The sequence below is a fragment of the Nematostella vectensis genome, chromosome 12, assembly GCF_932526225.1.
Source record: "Nematostella vectensis chromosome 12, jaNemVect1.1, whole genome shotgun sequence".
Taxonomy (NCBI): domain Eukaryota; kingdom Metazoa; phylum Cnidaria; class Anthozoa; order Actiniaria; family Edwardsiidae; genus Nematostella; species Nematostella vectensis.
Genome location: NC_064045.1, coordinates 2,801,902 through 2,826,765, shown reverse-complemented (window position 1 = coordinate 2,826,765; position 24,864 = coordinate 2,801,902). Strand labels below are relative to the sequence as shown.

Below are 24,864 nucleotides of genomic sequence, written 5' to 3'. Positions count from 1 at the left end.
AGCTCACCATAGGCCTCGATTTTTTTGCCAAGTTCGTTCCTTACTGTTTCCCAGGGGTTATTTTTCTCGCGAGTGAAACGTTAGAGCAAAATACCCCTGGGTTTCCGAGGATGGTTTGAAGGCTCATGGCCAGAAAAACAGAAACAAGTTCCGCGCCGTCTTCAGGAACAGTGCTTACACATTAACTTTTACTCAATATATTAATCTTACCGTAGCAGTATGTATATTTGCAAACTGATAAATTCATTTGCTTTTACCTTATGGCAATCTGAGGCGGATCTCCAAGCACAGTTTCCACCGTTTGTACAAACTCCCCTGTACGTGTTCCTTTGGTTACCACAAGCTTCACATCATACTTAAGGTTGACATTAAGCCCGCTGACACTCATGGTGATAGTTCGGTCGTTTTTAGGTAACCGACCAATGCCGGTGTCGTAGCAACCACCTGAGCCACCGGAAATAGGAATTACACCTATCTTCGATACATCTAACGAAGGGAAAGTTTCGGTGCTTTTTTTGCAAATCCAATAAAAGGTCATCCCTGAGTAATCCCCAGGCCCAATGTCAGGGTCAGTAGAAGGCGAGGCGTCGATGGTTATCGGTTTGGTGAGCCCGCGTTTGACTAGAGACCCTCCAGCGATCTGCACATTTAGAGGTGAAGCCTTGATCGTGAGGAACTTCAGGTCGGAGGAATACACAGTCGGCGACTTGCTCATGGTCACTCGTAGCTCCACCAAGTATGTACCGTATTGGAGGTCGCCCCTGTTTATGGTCCATTCAGCCGATGTGGCCTTCTTCTACGAAACGAAAATAGGTCTATTTAGCGGTCATTTTTAAAACGGTCACATATGTCAAACGGTAACTTCTTAAAGGCGTAAAGGGGTCACCACAATTAAGCGGTCACCCTCTATTAACGCCTCGCGGGTAATTGTTTTCAAGGCCCTTAAGCAGATTAAGAGGTCACCCTCTATCAAGCGGTCACCTCTATTAAGCGGTAACCTCTATTAAACGTTCAACTCTATCAAGCGGTCACCTCTATAAAAAGCGGCCACTTCTATCAAGCGGTCACCTCTATTAAAAGCGGTTACTTCTATCAAGCGGTCACGTCTATCAAGCAGTCACCTCTATTAAGCGGTCACCCTCTATTAAGGCCTCTCGCGGGTAATTGTTTTAAAAGGCCTTAGGCAGATTAAGCGGTCACCTCTATTAAGCGGTCACCTCTATTAAATGGTCACCTCTATCAAGCGGTCACCTCTATTAAGCGGTCACCTCTATTAAACGGTCACCTCTATTAAACGGTCACCTCTATTAAGCGGTCACCTCTATTAAACGGTCACCTCTATTAAATGGTCACCTCTATCAAGCGATCACCTGTAAAAAGCGGTCACCTCTATCAAGCGGTCAGGCCCGTACCCAGGGGGGGTGCAGGGAGTGCAAACGCACCCCCCTCCCCCCACAACGGTCGAAGGTCCACTTTCGGTTCTCAATAGACGTGCTATTTGTAGACAAAATTATAAAGCATAAGCGATATCACTCTAGTATGTCAACAATCCATAAGTCAGACCTTTTTGTAGCCAAATCTGACAATAAACGTCCCTTGGAGATACTGCAAAGGCATAAAAATGTCCCTTTTTGTTCTTTAAGGGGGGGTCAGATTTTTATGAGAAAACTCCCTCCCCCTCCCCCCCTGGAAAAATTAGGTCCATTTTTTTGGGATTTCGCACCTCCCCCCCCCCCAAGAAAAATCCTGGGTACGGGCCTGGGTCACCTCTATTAAGCGGTCACCTCTATCAAGCGGTCACCTCTATCAAGCGGTCACCTCTATCAAGCGGTCACCTCTATCAAGCGGTCACCTCTATCAAGCGGTCACCTCTATCAAGCGGTCACCTCTATCAAGCGGTCACCTCTATTAAAAGATGTTACTCTACAACTATTAAGCGGTCACGTCTATCAAGCGGTCACCTCTATTAAGCGGTCACCTCTATCAAGCGGTCACCTCTATCAGGCGTTCACCTCTATTAAGCGGTCACGTCTATCAAGCGGTCACCTCTATTAAAAACGGTCACCTCTATCAAGCGGTCACCTCTATCAAGCGGTCACCTCTATTAAAAACGGTCACCTCTATTAAAAACGGTCACCTCTATCAAGCGGTCACCTCTATTAAAAGCTGTTACTCTACGTCTATCAAGCGGTCACCTCTATTAAAAGCTGTTACTCTACAACTATTAAGCGGTCACCTCTATTAAAAGCTGTTACTCTACATCTATTAAGCGGTCACCTCTATTAAGCGGTCACCTCTATTAAAAACGGTCACCTCTATTAAGCGTTCACCCCCTAAAAATGGGTCATTTGTCTTGGTCCCTAGGGTGGCCGCTTAACAGAGGTATCACGGTAGAACTTTACTCCGTTGGTTGGGTGATCATAGTTACCTCATATGAAGGAGACACGGCTAAGGATGGCGCAACTCCGGTGACAGGTCGTACCCACCACGCGAATGCCGTATCGGGCAAGGAGCAGTTAAGCGAGATAGAGGACTGCACAATATAGGACTCGGACAAGGTGATGATTTTAGCTGTAGGAATGGTCTGCCCTAGATTTTGGATCTTTACAGTCGGAAAATTGCATTTGGTGTCTGAAGATTTTAAAAGAAAGTATATGTCAGCAAATTTTCTTTTTAAAACTAATATAAATAAAAATGAAATCAAGCTTATATAAGCTTAATGAATAAGGCGCTCGGAATTCCTCACTTGAATGAACGTTGGACCCCCACAGCAGATATTTGAAGACCCTTTACGAATGGCGCTGTTTGAATATTATGTTGGTGGGGTTGGGGGTTGGGTTATGACCGGGGGGGGGGAAGGGTTGGGGGGGCGTAAAACAGTTCCCCATTATTTCCTTTGTTATGTGATCAACCTAGTGTAGCAGAGCCAGCTAGATGGAGAATAGTTACTTACCGTGCTGAATCCACACAAAAAAGCTTTTGTCGACAGAGAACGTGCCGATGCTACCCGACTCAACCGCCGTCTTTTGTTTGTTCTTCACACTCTCCTCGTCGCCGGAGTACACTTCAATGCGTAATGTAGTATCGATGTGTAGCGTCGAGTGGACGCTATACAAAGCAATATCTCATCAAGGTGGTCGCTTATGAGGGGCTTTTGTACGCATGGAATCAATAGAATGTCAATGGGTGGTCGCTTACGAGGGGCTTTTGTACGCACGGAATCAATCGAATGTCAATGGGTGGTCGCTTATGAAGGGCTTTTGTACGCATGGAATCAATCGAATGTCAATGGGTGGTCGCTTATGAGGGGCTTTTGTACGCATGGAATCAATAGACTGTCAATGGGTGGTCGCTTATGAGGGGCTTTTGTACGCATGGAATCAATCAAATGTCAATGGGTGGTCGCTTATGAGGGGCTTTTGTACGCATGGAATCAATAGAATGCCAATGGGTGGTCGCTTATGAGGGGCTTTTGTACGCACGGAATCAATAGAATGCCAATGGGTGGTCGCTTATGAGGGGCTTTTTGTACGCATGGAATAAATAGAATGTCAATGGGCGGTCGCTTATGAGAGGCTTTTGTACGCATTGAATCACGCCATGACACACCATGACATGACACACCATGACACGCCATGACACGCCAAGACACGCCACGCCATGCATAACACACCATGACACCCCATGACACGCCATGACACACCATGACACGCCATAACACGCCACGATACGCCACGCCATGCATAACACACCATGACAGGCCACGCCATGCATAACACACCATGACACGCCATGACACACCATGACACGCCATGACACGCCACGCCATGCATAACACGCCATGACACGCCATGACACACCATTACAGGCCACGCCATGCATAGCACACCATGACACGCCATGACATACCATGACACGCCATGCATGACACGCCATGCATAACACACCATGACACGCAATTACACGCCACGCTATGCATAACATACCATGACACGTCACGCCATGCATAGCACACCATGACACGCCATGACACACAATGACACGCCATGACAGGCCACGCTATGCATAACACACCATGACCCGCCATGACAGGCCACGCCATGCATAACACACCATAACACCCATGACACGCCATGACACGCCATGACGCGCCACGCCATGCATAACACACCATGACACGCCATGACAGGCCACGCCATGCATAACACACCATGACACGCCATGACAGGCCACGCCATGCATAACACACCATGACACGCCATGACACACAATGACACTCCATGACACGCCACGCCATGCATAACACACCATGACACGCCATTACACGCCACGCTATGCATAACACACCATGACACGCCACGCCATGCATAACACACCATGACACGCCATTACACGCCACGCTATGCATAACACACCATGACACGCCATGACACACAATGACACGCCATGACAGGCCACGCTATGCATAACACACAATGACACGCCATGACAGGCCACGCTATGCATAACACACCATGACACACCACGCTATGCATAACACACCATGACACGCCATGACACGCCACGCTATGCATAACACACCATGACACGCCACGCTATGCATAACACACCATGACACGCCATGACACACCATTACACGCGTCGCCATGCATAACACACCATGACACCCCATGACACGCCATGCATAACACACCATGACACGCTATTACACGCGTTGCCATGCAACACACCATGACACGCTGCACAAAAGGACAAGTTGGGCTCATCAAGAGTCTCTGTGTCTCATGTGAAATAATTGGCTGGCTTCGGCATTGCCACCACAAGTTCTATGAATATCGTTTGTTTCTTACCTGAATTGTTTCACATTGACGCTATGGAGAAGAAAAGGCGACAAAGTTTTCCTGAGCTAAAATAATAACAGAAAGGTGTCAGGACAAACCATATGAAACTTCCTTTTTGTATCCTGTATGCGTTGTATTTGTAAAGCAAAGAGAACAATCCACACAAATAAAAAACACCCTGCAATGGAACCCCGATAATTCCAACTTTGGGTTGCCTGTGTCATGCAAAGCGTTTGAACACAGTCATGCTTCCAGTGCAAAATTCCATACCTCTGAGGTGATGTCATTTTTTAGCTCTTTGAAGTCAGATGAGTCTTCGTCTACCAGACCTATACTGAACGACTTGCTTGTTACCCTGAATTTGATGACGACCTCGGATGTTGACCGAGAGCTCGTAGGAGACTCGGTCGTTGGGGCCATCATGGTAGTAGCTTCCAAGGTACTTGTGGGTTCCACGGTACTTGTGGGTACCACGGTAGTTGTTAGTTCCACGGTACTTGTGGGTTCCACGGTACTTGTAGGTTTCACGGTACTTGTGGGTTCCACGGTACTTGTGGGTACCACGGTACTTGTGGGTTCCACGATACTTGTGGGTTCCACGATACTTGTGGGTTTCACGGTACTTGTGGGTTCCACGGTACTTGTGGGTTTCACGGTACTTGTGGGTACCACGGTACTTGTGGGTTCCACGGTACTTGTGGGTACCACGGTACTTGTGGGTTCCACGGTACTTGTGGGTTCCGCGGTACTTGTGGGTTCCGCGGTACTTGTGGGTGCGATGGCTTCCGTGGCTAGGGCACTTTGTTCCGTGGTTGCCAAAGCTTCCGTTGCTAGGAGAGTTGGCGGATCGGTTGGAAGATCAGTTGGCGGATCAGTTGGCGGATCGGTTGGCGGATCAGTTTGAGAGTTTACGTCTATCACAGATATCCGATAAGTAAGCAGCACTAAAAATACGTAAGTCCTCCACATGATAATCGCTTATGGCAGTCTGAAAATAAGCAAATAACTTCATTCTGGTCAATAGGCTCCGAGCGTGTGACGTCACACACGCCTCAGCGGTCATGTTGGGAATTGAATGAAGTGAGGCATGTATTATTCCAGTGGCTTTCTTTAATTTTTATTTCCCTGAATACTCATTTTGACTAGTCTATCAATATGATTTTTAAACTTCTCTTTGAAGTCCGAACATGGTCGACTTTCCGAAAATAGCTTCAAATGTGGCGTACATCAGTCTGTACGGACCTGGAGTTGGACAGAGCACATGGACGGGTGATTTCCAGCATTCGCGCGCACTCGACATGGAGTGCCTCAACTACCGTCATGCAGCGCACACTTCGTTTGGTTCAAGCTTAAAAATGCGCGCTGCATTCTTGTAGTTGAGGAATGGCCTATTCACGTGCTATGAGGAACTCCAGGCCTTGCAGACTGACACACGGACGGACGGACAGACACATACTACCACGACTACCACGTTGAATACTATATAAAGGTGACAACACACTGCAACTTCAGCCATAACTAAGTTAAATATGTGTGCATATATTTTCTCATGTAATTTGATTGACATCTCGATCTACGCCCCAAGTGACCGGGGCCTTTCAGTTCACGGCCTTTTTTCCGAAGGTTGACAAAAATACCTCAATATTACAGATTTGAGTTATTCGCGCAAACGCGTGTTTTATCCACACGGGCCACATACCTTTTGGAAGATGAATATATAAAGAATTGACGAAATCTATCAACTCTGAAAGGTTATATAGACTTTAAATACGTGAGCTAAGACTTAATTCAAACGTCGTATATTATCCATATAAAACAATCGACTTGATTCATTTGCATAAATTTGCATTGAATACGGCTCATGGATAATACGACGTTTGGACTTGTTTTTCACTCATGTACATGTGATGAAATGCTGAATATCTGCTGAGAATATGACATAACACACATTGTTCTTGAAAAAAATTCGTATCATTAATCTTCGTGATCTTTAATTATACTTATATCTTTGCACAGCTTATCGCTCAAGATACAGGGGCGCTGTTAGCTTATAAGGGCCGAAAATAGTTCCTTATTCAAGAAGTCAAGCGCGTACCAGGGGGGGGGGTGCAAGGGGTGTGGATGCCCCCCCCACACACACACACAACGGCGGAAGGTCACTTTCGGTTCGCAATAGACGTGCTAATTGTAAACAAAACTATAAAGCATAAGCCAGATCACTCTGGTACGTAGCCAAGTCCGACAATAAACGTCTGTTGAGGCCACATTTGTAATAACCTGCCACATTTGTTATAACGGCCATATTTGTAATAAACTATCCGATATCTCATGAAAGAAGCATCGTTTGACATCCAAACTTGGTAGGTGTCACGTGGGTGTCATGGGGGATGCAACCAGGTGGTCACGTGATATGTGACGTCATCCATGGAGTCATTAAAAATAAATATAAACATAAAATGCCATGCGAGTGTCGATAATGTGAGACAGAATGGTTACGTGATGTATGACGTCATCGACATCAAGATATTCATATCTCAAGTTGAAACATTGTCAGACATCCAAACTCGGATAATATCATGTAGCTTAGGTAGGCAGATCGAAGAGATAGATCACGTAATGTGCGACTTAATCGATAGCGTCACAAGCAGTCATAAAGCTTTATATTAAAATTATCGAACAAAAATAATCAAAGTTCTGGTTTGGAGCTCCGCTTTTAGGCAGTGGCTTAAGTTATCTGGTAAACAAGAAGAATTTGATTGTTTTCGAGAGACAAGGAAGAGGTAGCGACAGAATCAATCAAAATGACGTCATCGATCATCTACTCAAGTCGATAAGGCAAACATCAAGGATTATATCTTATCCCGTAAAAGAAAGACTAATATGCTCTTGACAACAAAATGCATATTTAGTCACATCATGATAAAAACAAGGCAATTCTGATAATTAATGATAACCAACTATTATTCTCACAATCAATGTGCTCCCAACAGTAATAGTAAATATTTTTTAATTAAGTAACAATCATTTTAACTCATTAATAATATAACGCACGCCTTATTATGTTATAAGAATGATAGCAGGTGATTACAATGATACGAGTGTCCATCTGGCACTACATACGCGCCCATCTATCTCGGGCGGAAAATTATTTTTAGACACATACACAAGGCATCACAATGCACGCCCTTCTAGACCAACTAAAAACTAAGTGTTTGCGCTCGACTTACTGTGTGGTGGATCTTAAAATAATATTTTTCTTTCGCCCAAGAGATGGGCGCGTGTATATCGGGGTTCCACTGTATAAATAACATAAATTACTCTCAGTTAGGTTGCCTTTATAAGCTCAGTTCTTGAGATATTATTTCCTTTTTCTTTGATGACGTCATCGATGACGTCACATATCACGTGACCATTTTGTTGACACTGCCTTGACACTAGCGTCGTCATACGATATTTGTTATGACGTCATCGATGACGTCACACATCATGTGACCATCTTGTTGCACCCCCCTTGATACCTACATGACACCTATCAAGTTAGGTTGTCATACGTGCTTCTTGCATGGGATATGGATATTTTTGTTTTTGGTGACGTCATTGATTACGTCACATATCCCGTGACCATCTGATTGCACCCCCTTGACACCTACATGACACCTACCAAGTTTGGTTGTCGTACGACGTTTCTTTCATGAGATATCAAATAGTTTATTACAAATGTGGCCTACCTTATTACAATTGTGGCCGTTATAACAAATGTGGCAGGTTATTACATATATGGCCATAAAAAATCTCGTTTTGCTCTTTCGGGGATGGTCAGATTTTTATCAGAAAACTCCCTCCCTCTCTCCCCCCAGAAAAAATTAGGTCCACTTTTTCGGATTTTGCGCCCCCAAGAAAAATCCTTGGTACGAATAGACACACAAAAAGGAACTCGTCATTTTGTGACGATATCATAAACAAACATATTGCATTTTCCCGTTGAAAAGCCACGGCCGATTTCCTATAAAATCTTTCAAGCTATACTGCTTAACATAACGGATCGAAACTCCTGCAGGCGGGTTAGTGAAGATATAAGTGGCGGTGCGAGGAATCGGGTTTTGCAAGCCACTTTAGTTTAAATAAAAAAGATATATACGATACCAATTGTAAAAATGAGCCTTGGCTATGCAATGTTTTATAAATAACAAAATTCAGAAGCGGGGAAAAAGTAAAAATTAATTTGAAAATCCAAAAATCTTATTATTTACGATATTCCAGATCTCGGCTATCAGTCTCAATTTTCCAGTTTGACTTTCTACTCTCGGGAAAAACCCGAAAGAATTCCTAAAACTTCTTTTTGTAAACTCTTTGTCGACTATCAAACTATTAAAGATTTACAGATATCTACATCTCAATAGGGAATACCAGCTTTAACGGAGGGTTTGAATGAACTTTTCTTTGAATAAAACAATGAATTAAGTCGGACGTTTTAGCTCACAGCTCTTAATATTGTTGCTCAATATTTTTTTGGTTTTTAGTTTTTACCGGAATTGTTTCCACTCAAGTGCGTGGAACGTGGGTCCTTCTTCTTATTTCTACTACTAAAAAAATTAAAATAGGCTCATTAAGATAGTGTGGTAACTTACTGTAACTTTTCAGACATTTTTTTCAAGAAGTGACAAGGAGTATTTCTTTTGCAACACCACAATATCACGAAATGCCTTACAAAATACCATCATTTAAGCTAAATGTGAGCTCTCACCCTGCTTATCGCAACATGACATGCGCGAGGCTGTATTAAAAAGCGTCGCTAGCGCAATCATAGCTGTCGGTGATTTTTTCTCTGGTATTGGATAAAATGTGAAACTACTAATCACATGTAACACAAAACTCAGAGCTTTTTATAGCGTAAAAACCAATATTCGCGCTACCTTGCTTGGTCGCTTAAGTGACGGTTTCATTTCATTTTTTTACAGTACTTTTGAGTAGCGACAATGAAGCTGTTAGCCTAGGGGGTTTTTCGTTTGAACCAAATCCCTGCACTATAGAATAGACCAAAATCATTTAATGTTCAAAACGTTGGTCATAAAAACCCTGTTTTCATCTTCTTTTCTTTAAACTGTAATCATACCCCCCAAAGGACTTCACGTCCATGGTATCCATGTAGATCGATGTTTAGCGGTTTTTTTTCCATTTTGTTATAGAAACGGAAATTGGACAGAACAAGCTCAGCTAGCCTCAAGGAGCCCCCAACTGCGTGCAATTCAACGAGCAATGTTAACTACAGAATTCAGCTGGCATCACGCCGAACATCTTGAAACTGATTGCTTCCACGAGACATTTCTTTGTAACGTTCAAAAGATTCTTTCTTACTCTCGATGGTGTCTAATTGTTCGGTGTCGAATGTCGATACCTATCTGTCATAAGTCGTAAAAAGTCCTAGCCGATGGCTTTTTGTATTTAGCCCTGTAAAGCCACGAATTAAGAAGTAACTGAAATGAAAAGTTACCAAAAAAGCAAAAAGGGATTATATCTATTTTCAAACAGTTAGCAATAACACACATATAATCGAAAAGTTTGGTGTTGAGCATAACTTAGATATAAGAAACATCGTAGGTAAACACACTTGAAAAATATTTTCATTCTTAAAAAATTAAGTATTTGTGAACTTGTAAAGTTAGCAATGTTAACACAAGGACAGTTTAATAGAATTTAAAGTTTAGTAAAAGTCAGTTACCTGTTAATTCGCATGGCGTTTTGACGGAGTTTCTTGGAGGACAACTGGCAATGAAAGTTGTCGCCTTTCGTGTTGATATTGCACTTAAGATTTGTGTAATTGCACAAGGAACATTTTGGCTAGTCTTGAAAGAGTCCGACACAAAACAGTTAAGATATCAATTATTAAAGCGCGCTGGAACGTAAATAGAATAGCAACGTCCCGATTAATCATAGCAAAGGACACAATGAGCATTGTTACTTCTGGGAATTAAATCACCTGTTACCTTGCCGCGTTTCTCAACACTGCTGAAATAAACTTACTGGAGTATTAACGAGACAAAAGAAAACAGAAATCCTTATACATTTCACAAATTTTCAATGTGACCAAAAAGGGTTGAATGGCTGAAGTAGCCTCATTTTAATAAGATTTGTTATTTGTCGGGTAAATATTAGGGAAATTTATCAAAGGTATTTGTTATGGAATGGTAATTGGATTTCTGAATAAATTAGTGGAAAAGAAGATTGGAGTGTTTTTTTTTCAAGAAACCCTAGTATTATGAAGCCATTGTTTAATTCTTTTCTACAATCATTTCTCCTTTTTACAAAATATTCGCTCGAATTGTGCGACGAGAATGTCTTGATACATATGATCAGTTATTTTCTTCATTAATTAAAAGTTCATAGGTTTGTTGTACCGCGAACACATAATTTCCCCTTCCCACCCCTCCCTCCAAATCGAAACCTAAATTTTCCGTGTTGCTACATTAATGATGGGGAGCCTGGGGGCGAGTGCTTGGATGAACCGCTGTCCTTTGGTACTAGGTTCTCCATTGTTGGCTGAATCTCCGCCCAGACTTGCGCGACCTGCAAAATATAAAAAAACAAACAATATACGACTACGGTTAGGATAGAAAAAAAAAACATGAAAAAAAAAATGCGCTCCTGTTGAGCGTTCAATTCTAAACTGGTTTAGAATCAAATAAACTTTTTTTAATAGCAAAGATGTGGCGACAGAAGTGGTTACATAAATTTCTTAAGGCCTCGTCTCTGCTCTACACATCTAAAATAGTGGGGTTTACAGCACGTATCTCTCCGTATATCAAAGGACTGAGAAACGAGGTGTATTCAAGATGTGGCTCAGGTTTGTAGGTAATTATGGTGATGGTGACGATGGTGCTGATGGTGATTACAAATGTGGCCTCAACAGACGTTTATTGTCTGTCGGACTTGGCTACGTACCAGAGTGATCTAGCTTATGCTTTATAGTTTTGTCTACAAGTAGCACGTCTATTGAGAACCGAAAGTGGACCTTCCGCCGTTGTGTGTGTGTGGGGGGTGCATTCACACCCCTTGCACCCCCCCCCCCTGGTACGCGCTTGACTTCTTGAATAAAGAACTATTTCCCGCCCTTATAAGCTAACAGCGCCCCTATATCTTGAGCGATAAACTGTGCAAAAATATAAGCATAATTAAAGATCACAAAGATTAATGATACGAATTTTTTTCAAAAACAATGTGTGTTATGCCATATTCTCAGCCGATATTCAGAAATTAATCACATGTACATGAATGCAAAACAGAAAGAATATATTTTCTTAGGCTAAGTTCAAACGTCGTATTATCTATGAGCCGTATTCAATGCAAGTACATGCAAATGAATCAAGCCGATTGTTTTATCTGATGGTGATGGTGATGGTGAAGGTGGTGGTGATGGTGGTGATAGTGGTGGTGGTAGTGATGGTGGTGGTGATGGTGGTGATGGTGGTGGTGGTAGTGATGGTGGTGATGGTGAGGGTGATGATGATGGTGATGGTGAGGGTGATGATGATGGTGATGGTGAGGGTGATGATGATGGTGATGGCGGTGACGTGATTGTAATAATAATGGTGGTGATGATGATGGTGGTGATGGTGATGATAGCGGTGATGATGGTGGTGGTGATGGTGATAATGATGATGGTGGTGATGGTGAGGATGATGGTGATGGTGAGGATGATGGTGATGGCGAGGATGATGATGGTGGTGATGGTGAGGATGATGGTGATGGTGAGGATGATGGTGGTGGTGATGATGATGGTGGTGATGGTGAGGATGATGGTGGTGGTGATGGTGATGATGATGATGGTGGTGGTGGTGATGGTGATGGTGATGGTGGTGGTGATGGTGATGATGATGGTGGTGGTTATGGTGATGATGATGATGGTGGTGATGGTGAAAATCATGGTGGTGGTGATGGTGGTGGTGATGGTGATGATGATGGTGAGATGATGGTGGTGATGGTGAGGATGATGGTGGTGGTGATGGTGATGGTGGTGGTGATGGTGGTGGTGATGGTGATGATGATGGTGAGATGATGGTGGTGATGGTGAGGATGATGGTGGTGGTGAGGATGATGGTGGTGGTGATGGTGATGATGATGATGGTGGTGCTGGTGAGGATGATGGTGGTGGTGATGGTGGTGGTGGTAGTGATGGTGGTGGTGGTGATGGTGAGGATGATGATGGTGGTGATGGTGATGATGATGATGGTGGTGATGTTGAGGATGATGGTGATGGTGGTGGTGATGGTGGTGTTGGTACCAGTGGCTGTGGCTAAAGAGAGGGTTAGAGAGAGAGGTAAAAATGGTGTCTTGAGTAGACTTCGATAAGAATACATACTTCTTTATTCCCCAAAGCATTGGAATAGACCATCTTCTTCAGTGCGACTGCAATCATCTTCAAGTTGGCGTGAACGAGCTGGGTTTCCATTTGAAGGCAATGCAGCGAGAAGAAATTCCTGTTTTCCATGTTGCTGATTGAAAAAAGGTATTTAGTTCAATTAAGCGTTAGGTATATGTAACATGCAAAACCGCATTGTTAAATGACTAAATCAGATTAAAAACAATAGTGTGGATCAAAACGTTAAGATAGCAACAGATAAAATTCCAACAGAACATTGAGCAATTTCCATTAAAAAAACCTTCTACCAGAACACTTTTGCTGTATTATATCGGCATTGTCACCAGTTTACTTCAGGACGGCTGGCGAAAACCTCAATCGACAAAAGAATCTATTAGAATCCGCGCTATTTAACGGGCCATCCGCTCTAAATTATCAGTCACATCCTCAAAGAAACTTCCAATAGACACACTGCTTTTACAATTTTAAAATATTTTTCGCGTTTCCGGAAGTAAACTGTTGACATTGCTGCTTTAATTTGGGGTCCATAAAAGCATAAAAATGATGTAAGTGCCGGCGCTGACCTGATGTCCACCTCCTGCTCTATGATCTTTGACTCCAGTGCGTCCACCATGTTTTCCTGGCCCTTCGCTTGCGCGGAGATCTGCCTTTTCTTAATCTGTTGCATCTTATGCAGCGAGTTCTGATGGTCCTTCAATACACCCTTTTCGTGTCGATCGCATAATTCCTATAAATAGGGTAGCATTAAATATCCAAAGTTAGTCAGAAACAATATGAAAGCCCTACCAAGACACCCTTTTCGTGTCCCACGAAATTCTGTAGGAACATGTAACATTACAAAAGCTAGTCAGTGCAATCCCACACGCACGCAGGCAGGAGGTGAGAGGTGCTATAGAAGGTCCTTCCTTCCTCCCTCAGCTACGCTTACATGTCGTTACCTTTGTGAGGTTGTCAGCTCACCACTAGCTATTGTCACGTGTCCCCCCTGTACCCACCACTAGCTATTGTCACATGTCCCCCCTGTACCCACTACTAGCTATTGTCACATGTCCCCCCTGTTCCCACCACTAGCTATTGTCACATGTCCCCCCTGTGCACACTACTAGCTATTGTCACATGTCCCCCCTGTGCCTACTACTAGCTATTGTCACATGTCCCCCCTGTGCCTACTACTAGCTATTGTCACATGTCCCCCCTGTGCCTACTACTAGCTATTGTCACATGTCCCCCCTGTGCCTACTACTAGCTATTGTCACATGTCCCCCCTGTGCCTACTACTAGCTATTGTCACATGTCCCCCCTGTGCCCACTTCTAGCTATTGTCACATGTCCCCCCTGTGCCTACTACTAGCTATTGTCACATGTCCCCCCTGTGCTCACCACTAGCTATTGTCACATGTCCCCCCTGTGCACACTACTAGCTATTGTCACATGTCCCCCCTGTGCCTACTGCTAGCTATTGTCACATGTCCTCCCTGTGCCCACTACTAGCTATTGTCACATGTCCCCCCTGTACCCACTACTAGCTATTGTCACATGTCCCCCCCTGTGCCCACCACTAGCTATTGTCACATGTCCTCCCTGTGCCCACTACTAGCTATTGTCACATGTCCCCCCTGTACCCACTACTAGCTATTGTCACATGTCCCCCCCTGTGCCCACCACTAGCTATTGTCACATGTCCCCCCTGTGCTCACCACTAGCTATTGTCACATGTCCCCCCTGTGCTCACCACTAGCTATTGTCACATGTCCCCCCCTGTGCCCACCACTAGCTATTGTCACATGTCCCCCCTGTGCTCACCACTAGCTATTGTCACATGCCCCCCCTGTGCTCACCACTAGCTATTGTCACATGTCCTCCCTGTGCCCACCGCTAGCTATTGTCACATGTCCCCCCTGTGCCCACCACTACTAGCTATTGTCACATGTCCCCCCTGTGCTCACCACTAGCTATTGTCACATGCCCCCCCTGTGCACACCACTAGCTATTGTCACATGCCCCCCCTGTGCCCACTGCTAGCTATTGTCACATGTCCTCCCTGTGCCCACTGCTAGCTATTGTCACATGCCCCCCCTGTGCCTACTACTAGCTATTGTCACATGCCCCCCCTGTGCCCACCACTAGCTATTGTCACATGCCCACCCTGTGCACACCACTAGCTATTGTCACATGCCCCCCCTGTGCCCACTGCTAGCTATTGTCACATGTCCTCCCTGTGCCCACTGCTAGCTATTGTCACATGCCCCCCCTGTGCCCACTGCTAGCTATTGTCACATGTCCTCCCTGTGCCCACTACTAGCTATTGTCACATGTCCCCCCTGTGCACACCACTAGCTATTGTCACATGCCCCCCCTGTGCACACCACTAGCTATTGTCACATGCCCCCCCTGTGCCCACTGCTAGCTATTGTCACATGTCCTCCCTGTGCCCACTACTAGCTATTGTCACATGTCCCCCCTGTGCACACCACTAGCTATTGTCACATGCCCCCCCTGTGCACACCACTAGCTATTGTCACATGCCCCCCTGTGCCCACCACTAGCTATTGTCACATGTCCCCCCTGTGCACACCACTAGCTATTGTCACATGCCCCCCCTGTGCACACCACTAGCTATTGTCACATGCCCCCCCTGTGCACACTACTAGCTATTGTCACATGTCCCCCCTGTGCCCACTGCTAGCTATTGTCACATGTCCTCCCTGTGCCCACTGCTAGCTATTGTCACATGTCCCCCCTGTGCCCACTGCTAGCTATTGTCACATGTCCCCCCTGTGCCCACCGCTAGCTATTGTCACATGTCCCCCCTGTGCCCACCGCTAGCTATTGTCACATGTCCCCCCTGTGCCCACCACTAGCTATTGTCACATGTCCCCCCTGTGCCCACTGCTAGCTATTGTCACATGTCCTCCCTGTGCCCACTGCTAGCTATTGTCACATGTCCCCCCTGTGCCCACCGCTAGCTATTGTCACATGTCCCCCCTGTGCCCACCACCACTAGCTATTGTCACATGTCCCCCCTGTGCTCACCACTAGCTATTGTCACATGTCCCCCCTGTGCCCACTGCTAGCTATTGTCACATGTCCCCCCCTGTGCCCACTACTAGCTATTGTCACATGTCCCCCCTGTGCCCACTGCTAGCTATTGTCACATGTCCCCCCTGTGCTCACCACTAGCTATTGTCACATGTCCCCCCCTGTGCCCACCACTAGCTATTGTCACATGTCCCCCCCTGTGCCCACCACTAGCTATTGTCACATGTCCCCCCCTGTGCCCACCGCTAGCTATTGTCACATGTCCCCCCTGTGCCCACCACCACTAGCTATTGTCACATGTCCCCCCTGTGCCCACCACCACTAGCTATTGTCACATGTCCCCCCTGTGCTCACCACTAGCTATTGTCACATGTCCCCCCTGTGCCCACTGCTAGCTATTGTCACATGTCCCCCCCTGTGCCCACTACTAGCTATTGTCACATGTCCCCCCTGTGCCCACTGCTAGCTATTGTCACATGTCCCCCCTGTGCTCACCACTAGCTATTGTCACATGTCCCCCCCTGTGCCCACCACTAGCTATTGTCACATGTCCCCCCCTGTGCCCACCGCTAGCTATTGTCACATGTCCCCCCTGTGCCCACCACCACTAGCTATTGTCACATGTCCCCCCTGTGCTCACCACTAGCTATTGTTACATGTCCCCCCTGTGCCCACCACCACTAGCTATTGTCACATGTCCCCCCTGTGCTCACCACTAGCTATTGTCACATGTCCCCCCCTGTGCCCACCACTAGCTATTGTCACATGTCCCCCCTGTGCTCACCACTAGCTATTGTCACATGTCCCCCCCTGTGCCCACCACTAGCTATTGTCACATGTCCCCCCCTGTGCCCACCACTAGCTATTGTCACATGCCCCCCCTGTGCTCACTACTAGCTATTGTCACATGTCCCCCTGTACACACTACTAGCTATTGTCACATGTCCCCCCTGTGCTCACCACTAGCTATTGTCACGTCTCCCCTGTGCTCACCACTATCTATTGTCACATGCCCCCCCCTGTGCTCACCACTAGCTATTGTCACATGCCCCCCTGTGCTCACCACTAGCTATTGTCACATGTCCCCCCTGTGCACACCACTAGCTATTGTCACATGTCCCCCCTGTGCCCACCGCTAGCTATTGTCACATGTCCCCCCTGTGCTCACCACTAGCTATTGTCACATGTCCCCCCTGTGCTCACCACTAGCTATTGTCACATGTCCCCCCTGTGCTCACCACTAGCTATTGTCACATGTCCCCCCTGTGCTCACCACTAGCTATTGTCACATGTCCCCCCTGTGCTCACCACTAGCTATTGTCACATGTCCCCCCTGTGCACACCACTAGCTATTGTCACATGTCCCCCCTGTGCACACCACTAGCTATTGTCACATGTCCCCCCTGTGCCCACCACTAGCTATTGTCACATGTCCCCCCTGTGCCTACTACTAGCTATTGTCACATGTCCCCCCTGTGCTCACCACTAGCTATTGTCACATGTCCCCCCTGTGCCCACCATTAGCTATTGTCGCATGTCCCCCCTGTGCCTACTACTAGCTATTGTCACATGTCCCCCCTGTGCTCACCACTAGCTATTGTCACATGTCCCCCCTGTGCCCACCACTAGCTATTGTCGCATGTCCCCCCTGTACCCACCACTAGCTATTGTCACATGTCCCCCCTGTGCCCACCACTAGCTATTGTCGCATGTCCCCCCTGTGCACACCACTAGCTATTGTCACATGTCCCCCCTGTGCACACCACTAGCTATTGTCACATGTCCCCCCTGTGCCCACTACTAGCTATTGTCACATGTCCCCCCTGTGCCCACCACTAGCTATTGTCACATGTCCCCCCTGTGCCCACCACTAGCTATTGTCACATGTCCCCCCTGTGCCCACCACCACTAGCTATTGTCACATGTCCCCCCTGTGCCCACCACTAGCTATTGTCACATGTCCCCCCTGTACCCACCACCACTAGCTATTGTCACATGCCCTATCTACCTTGTATGACGTTGTAAGCTCTAGAAAGAGCGCTAAAACCTCTCCACAACCTACATCTTCTCTCCTAAACTGTTGAACACAACACAAAAAGATGTTTAAGAATTGACATACATAATTATTGCTATGGACAGCAGAATGGTAAAAATCAGGGCAAATCCTGTTTTTCTCAACAGAGGAGGGGCAAAATACTTTTAACAAATTGAACTGCTTTCAGCATCATGGGCAATAGACTCAGAGCATATTTGGTTGTGAGGAGTAATTTCTAAATATTCCACATTCTTGAGAAAATTTCCGAAAAGTCTCAAAGATATTTCCATGTAGATAACAGAAAAAACAACAAGAATGCAAAGCATCCTTAGGGGCTGAGTGTTGCTCTTTAAAAGTAAATTCTGTAACGTACCCATTCTGACGCCTTGTCAGACAACTTGCTGAAGTGACCAGTTAAGCCGTTGAACCCATGTTTGAGGTGTCCCCACGAGTCGTTATTTCCACAGGCCCAGACAGTGGTGGGAATGGAGTCATTACTCAGAGCACTAGGTCCAGAAAGGAGAGATGGTCATTTTGAAGACACCACATGGCACTTTTGGTTGTCTAGTGATTTCTCACATTTCTGTTTTAGAATTTCTGTGAGAGTTAGTAGATTAATAAAGTAATTTTGTTCCATCTGTTTTTTGTATTATTTATATTTTCTCAAGATTTTGTGCCAATGTTTAAGAGAATGTGCCAAGATGGGTTTGCACACGTATTTACCAAAAATACTGTGCAAAGTTCTGCAATTTTTTTTTACAATACATGCTAAATTTTTGCACAGTAGTATATTATAATAGTATGGTGATGGTGGTGAAGATGATGTTAGTGATAGTGGTGATGTTAATAGCTGGGATTTTTGTGATGATGGTGAGAAAGATATTTTGGATGTTGACAGTTGTAATGTGGTGATGAGATAGTGGTTAGGATAGTGGTAATGCTATTAGTTGAGATGATTGTGAGGGTAGTAATGATGATGTTGTTGGTGGTGATGATGATGATGGTGGTAGTGATGGTTATGGTGATAATGATGATGATGATGATGGTTGTGATGATGGTGATTGTAGTGAAGATGGAGATAGTGGTTATGATGGTGATAATTGTGATGGTAGTGAAGTCGGATGTGATGGTGTTGATGATGGTGATGGTCATGATTTCAATGATGATTGAGATTGATGGTATTTATAATGGTGATAATTGTGATAATCATCATCATCATCATCATCATCAGCATCATAAGCATCATCATCATCTCTTCAGTAGGATAAAGCTCACCTAAGCTCCTTTGCAAAATACAGCATATCACTTGAGAACCCTGAAATAATGCACAATATGAATCTACCATGAGTAGCATTTGCAAGAACAAGTTACACCCTTGCAATCCTAACTCCAAATACCTAAAGTTCTGGCTGTCAGGTGGTCTGCGACATCTTTCATTTTCTCCACAGAATTGTGTAATGCATTGATTTGTTTCTTGCTTGCATTGAAATTGGCCTGAACATCCATTGGAACCAGCTCCTATAATTAAGACAAGCATAAAATCAGTGCAAGCTTCACATTAAACAAACATTTTTCAGGGTCATATAAATAGAAAAAGCCTGAGGATAATCAATGGTTTTTATGGCAAAATTAATCCAGGTACAAGGTCTTAGATTTGAGGTTTTACATTGTTGCCCCATTTCCCTTAAAACCAGCCAAGTCCAGGAATGAATTTTGTGAGTTGCAACTGTCAGTTACTGTACCTTGATTCTGGGAGAAAGTGGACTTGTAGCAAACTCATCTGGGTACATCTTAAATTGATCCTTCATCTTCTGTCCAATATCCTGGGAAATAAATAAAATGAAAGAATAAATGAATGAATCATTAAATAAATAAATAAATAAATAAATAAATAAATAAATAAATAAATAAATAAATAAATAAATAAATAAATAAATAAATAAATAAATAAATAAATAAATAAATAAATAAATAAATAAATAAATAAATAAATAAATAAATAAATAAATAAGCTTGGCAAGTGACTTGGCTTGGATAACTTCTACAAAGGTTCCCATGAGCAACTGGTAAGATAGGAATATTCATTCAAACACCACTGAACACCATTCCATACAACAATAAGAACAGAGACACATTTATTCATTGAGTAATAAAAAATAAGGAAGGTAATAAGCATTTGGTAAATATTTTATATACTAAATTGAACTAAGTTCCAGTAAACCACCAGCACTTAATCACTGGCCACTTTAAGGTTTGCATTTCCCCAGATTTACACAGCAAGAATAAAATAACAGTTAGTAGTCCCAATTCTGCAAAGCTAAATACATTTATTATGTTAGTCAAATTCTAAACATTTAAAACAAGATGGTGGCCTACTAAAGCTATGATTGTTTTCCTGGTAAAAATGTGAAGAGACTTACTGAGCCCTTGATGGTGAAAAACAGCACAACAATCTTGTCATTACACAGGATGGGATGACGTGCAACAAGTGTCAGGAATCTTTTCAGAGCTCGTCTTCTGGCCTCTATAAACTCCTTATTTGCTGAAAAACAACACTTAAACTTTAAATTGGTTGTCATATACAGGGACCACAATGACTTTTAAGGTACAGAGGTGAGTTTTAACCTGTCCAATAATACATACATACAAAGCAAAAGTAAACAAACAGAAAGAAATAGAAAATTTGATGGGGCAAGTTAAACCCATGATACACATCCCATCAACCAATGGTATTAAAATAAGTGTGACTAGTGCGAATTCCACAACCAAACCACATCTTTTTAGTGAAAGGTTAAACCTGTCTTGTTTTAGGTAACACAATATTTACATAATAAAGAAAAATGCAGGATTGTCTTGATAGTTTGATTGAATTAAATCTAACAAAAATATAACAATATTTCAGAAATGCATAAAATTGATAACTATTAAATTGTTCTGTAATAGTTTCACAGACGACATGACAGAAAAACCTGGAAAGCATGCAATTCCAGATAGAGAGAGAAGACACAATTTCTTACAATGGCTATAGGTTCCTTGTATTACGGACTGATTTTCAAAACACAAATAACATGAGGCTGAAGTGCACATAACCAGATTTTGGCTTTTTAAGATAATTTTTCCTTGATCATCATTGCCCTGTGTATCAGCTCAGGGACAAAAAGCTCAAATTTCAATGGCACTTTACAAAAAGTCGCATCAATTTAAAAAAAAGTCGCACTTGATATTTTGTTTTCTTTAAGTTACTAAGTACTCAGAGAAATTATCCACCTTATTCGATGTGAAATGGGTTTATTTGTCGGGTCACGTCATGTTTTTCTGTCATGTCTTCACAGACAGTTTTGTTTGCCATCTATTTTTGGTTTTCCATTTGTTTAATTTTACAAGTGGTTTAAATGCAGTTATCACACCATTAAAGGGAATATTGATGGTGCAATGATCATGGGATTAATTTCCTGGGGGATTGTGTGGAACTAACTGTGACTAGTGGGAATTCCTCAAGGTTAAAAAAAGGACAATCAGGCTGCCACTTTATGCTCATGTTCAATGCCGAGTCACACAAAGCATTTCGGTCAGCTAATAGTAAACAAGATATTTCCAATCATATATTGTCAACAACATGTCAGACTTTATTCATAGAGTGTTATTTTGAAGTTTTCTTGTGAATAAACTGTTGTATTTTCAATTATAAACAATAACAAAATTGTGGTCAATCAACATTCTTTAAAATCACAGGGGCACAGAAGCAAAAACACCATTCTCAGGCACCTAAGGCACGATATGTGAACACCATACCTCCCATTAACTTCTTGGGGGGTAGCTTGGGTACCATGCGATAGGGAAATCTACTGATGAGGAGGTCGTGAAAAGCCACAAAGTCATTGTACCTTCTGCTGACAGTCAGGTTATGTCTCTGAAACATGGAAAAACATGTAATTTATTAGAAGACCTCTGTATTCTAATGTTTATAGTGAGATCTCCAGGCCTTGCACTTGATCTGAAATAATATTAATCCCAGCTACAACAAAAAATAAATAAAATTTTCAATGGATTAAAAAAAGATAAAATAAGCTCACTAAAATTTCTTAAGAAATTAGCTGATATTTGAAGTTTTGTCTATTAATTTAGTGTACTTTCAAAATAATAAGTTTTGGATACCATTTGCCTTCCTTGCAGCTAGAACACTAAATTACCAAAGCATTAATACAATGCGTTTGAGTCAAAGACAACACTATACAACTCATGTCTGAATACCAAACACAGCTCAGATAGATGTGGTTGGTGTTAATGGAAGAAAGGAAACCAGAGAACCTGGAGAAAACCCCTTAGATATGAACCACTAGCAGCAACTAGACATAGCATTACTACATACACTGCTTGAGATGTGGTATTCGTTATGTTTTAGTAAAATTCCCTTCTTCTCAGCCAGTAGCTCTACTTCAATGTTATCAAGAGCCATCAACTCCTCGTAAGAATATCCAAGGATGTTGGGGTTTTGTTCGCGCTGCACCTGTACACTAAACTTCTTTAGGTCCGAGAGGTCACCAAGTGAGGGGCGTGGCAGCTCTATAACAATAACACATCACAGATTTATAGTCAATATTTTGCCATGAAAACTATCTCTAGCAAGCCCTGATTTTTAAATGTAGAAGCTTTAGGTATACTGCCATCTACCTATTTGTGTCTAAAACATATTCAACAAGCAATGCATAAGAGTCAAAATCAATTTCGAAAACTCAAATTAATGAAGCGAAACAAACATAGAATGTGTGAAATTACTTAATTTATACAGTTGCCATTCCATCTACTTAAACTGCTCTGCTTTAACTAAAGGAAAAGAAGGCTTTAGGGAGTTAAAACCCTTAAAACAACATTCTGTGATTTGCCGTTCAAAAATAAACCTATTTTGCACACAGTGGAGGTGGTGCTTGGAGAGGGGCTTTTATTATTGATTGATTGTTAACTTTACTAAATTATATTTTGGGCTACCATTGGTAAAAAGATGAGTTTTAAACCTGTTTCCATAGCCATTAGTCTAGTTTCTTTTACAATTGTGTGTAGGCTATACCTGCATCAATGAATGATTCCAAGGCCTTCTCTGAGACAGGTTTGCCTTGTTGCGCCAGAGCAGAAAGTGCCAGAGCCTTGTACAAACCATCCCTTGTCACGTAGCCATCATTTTTAGGGTCAACCGACTCCCATATCTACAAAACAAAGGATTCAAATTTGATGCATAATTTTAAAATATGACGCACACTGGCATGCCTACCTGACAGGTTTGTGAATTAAAACCAAAAAGGATGAGAGAAATGTGATAACTGATTGACAGAAACTTTACTAGCCAACCAGGGAGGCAAAGAAATGTTTGAGCGCACAACAGAGCATGATTGAAACCCCTAGGATTGCGTCAATCAAATCTGTGACTTTTGCATGCTAAAAATACTGAAAATATAAAATGTTTATAATAAAAGCTAGCAAACAAAGAAGCTGTGGGTTAGCTACCTTATATATTAACTAACAATACACTGCCTTATTTTTATCAGCTACCAAACCTAATTAACTGGCTAACTAGCATAGAGGATATCAAGTGTAATGCTCCTGTATGCCGTCTAATTAGGACTTGAAATAAGTGTCATTAATGCGTGGTATTTATAGATTACTGTAGTTTTGTCGCATAATTGATGATATCATTCTGTTGTATGTGGTATAATGGACATGATAAATTTGCCTTGTAATGAATTCTATCTAACCTTCTAGAACTATACACACCTGGGTCTTGTACCCAAGGTATTTCTTACAGTAAATTTACTTATCATTTTGTAAAAATTCTAGTAAAAAATTCAACCATAGTCGCTAAGTTTGAACCCTGTTGATATTGAACCCTGTTCGTAGTGTATTTGTACAAAAATCATACAGTAATTGTACTCAAATAATGACCACAATCATAAAAACTGTCTTAAGGGATAGAGTTAACGATGTTTACCAACCAGTGGTTACACCAATTCACGTGGTCGAAAACGTAAACACAGACAATCACGAGAACAACAGGGAGAGATATGGTACGGAGTACTATCATAACCTCACAAAAACATACGCATACCTACCAACGTTAACGTGGGCTTAGGCAAACTTGATTTCATCAAGACCTTGATCAACACATCTCTCTCGACACGATTCTCTTCGTTTGGGCAAACGATCTTGTAGACCTCGCGGTAAAAACTGGGCACCGACCCTAAAAATGCACATCAGTAAGAAAAATAAACATGCAATATCATTGTAGGATTACACGGTTTGAATTTTTCTTTGCAAGGCTGCAGATCGCGCAGGAGTTTGCAAAGTTAAACACCCACCGAAGGTCAGAGAGGCCGCCATTTTGGATGTCGCGATTTGGGGAAGACTGCGCATGTCTGAAATTGAGACAGATACTTGCCTAAGGGAGGAGGTATTAGTGAACGTTTTGTTAATAAGAGGTAAAACCTTAAGTTATAAAAAATAAAAAAACTATATTTTGATGCATTTTTAGCGCATTAATATTTGATAATATTTAATAATATTATTACCCTCTCCACACGCCG

The 24,864-nt window shown here is 43.1% G+C and overlaps 2 protein-coding genes across 2 annotated transcripts in view; both read right to left on the bottom strand.

Moving 5' to 3' along the window:
- Positions 1-10,973, bottom strand: part of LOC116609855 (polycystic kidney disease protein 1-like 2) — a 39,729-nt gene extending 28,756 nt beyond the window's left edge. The window contains exons 1-6 of the mRNA XM_048720000.1: positions 10,561-10,973; positions 5,112-5,829; positions 4,851-4,906; positions 2,954-3,108; positions 2,429-2,631; positions 258-796 (exon numbers count right to left, since the gene is read on the bottom strand). Of these exons, the coding sequence (XP_048575957.1) occupies positions 258-796; positions 2,429-2,631; positions 2,954-3,108; positions 4,851-4,906; positions 5,112-5,810 (1,652 nt within the window). The 5' untranslated portion in view covers positions 5,811-5,829; positions 10,561-10,973. The remainder of the gene's footprint in view (positions 1-257; positions 797-2,428; positions 2,632-2,953; positions 3,109-4,850; positions 4,907-5,111; positions 5,830-10,560) is intronic.
- Positions 10,974-11,095: 122 nt separating this feature from the next.
- On the bottom strand, positions 11,096-24,680 carry LOC5502415 (sorting nexin-8). The gene is made up of 14 exons (XM_032370671.2): positions 24,640-24,680; positions 24,394-24,521; positions 23,358-23,493; positions 22,662-22,855; positions 22,085-22,202; positions 20,713-20,834; positions 20,035-20,115; positions 19,690-19,810; positions 19,568-19,607; positions 18,666-18,798; positions 18,266-18,334; positions 13,782-13,945; positions 13,198-13,330; positions 11,096-11,405 (listed from the first exon to the last, which is right to left on the bottom strand). Exons 1-14 carry the CDS (start codon positions 24,659-24,661, stop codon positions 11,301-11,303), a joined length of 1,566 nt encoding a protein of 521 aa, XP_032226562.2. The 5' UTR covers positions 24,662-24,680; the 3' UTR covers positions 11,096-11,300.
- Between the last annotated feature and the right edge of the window lie 184 nt (positions 24,681-24,864).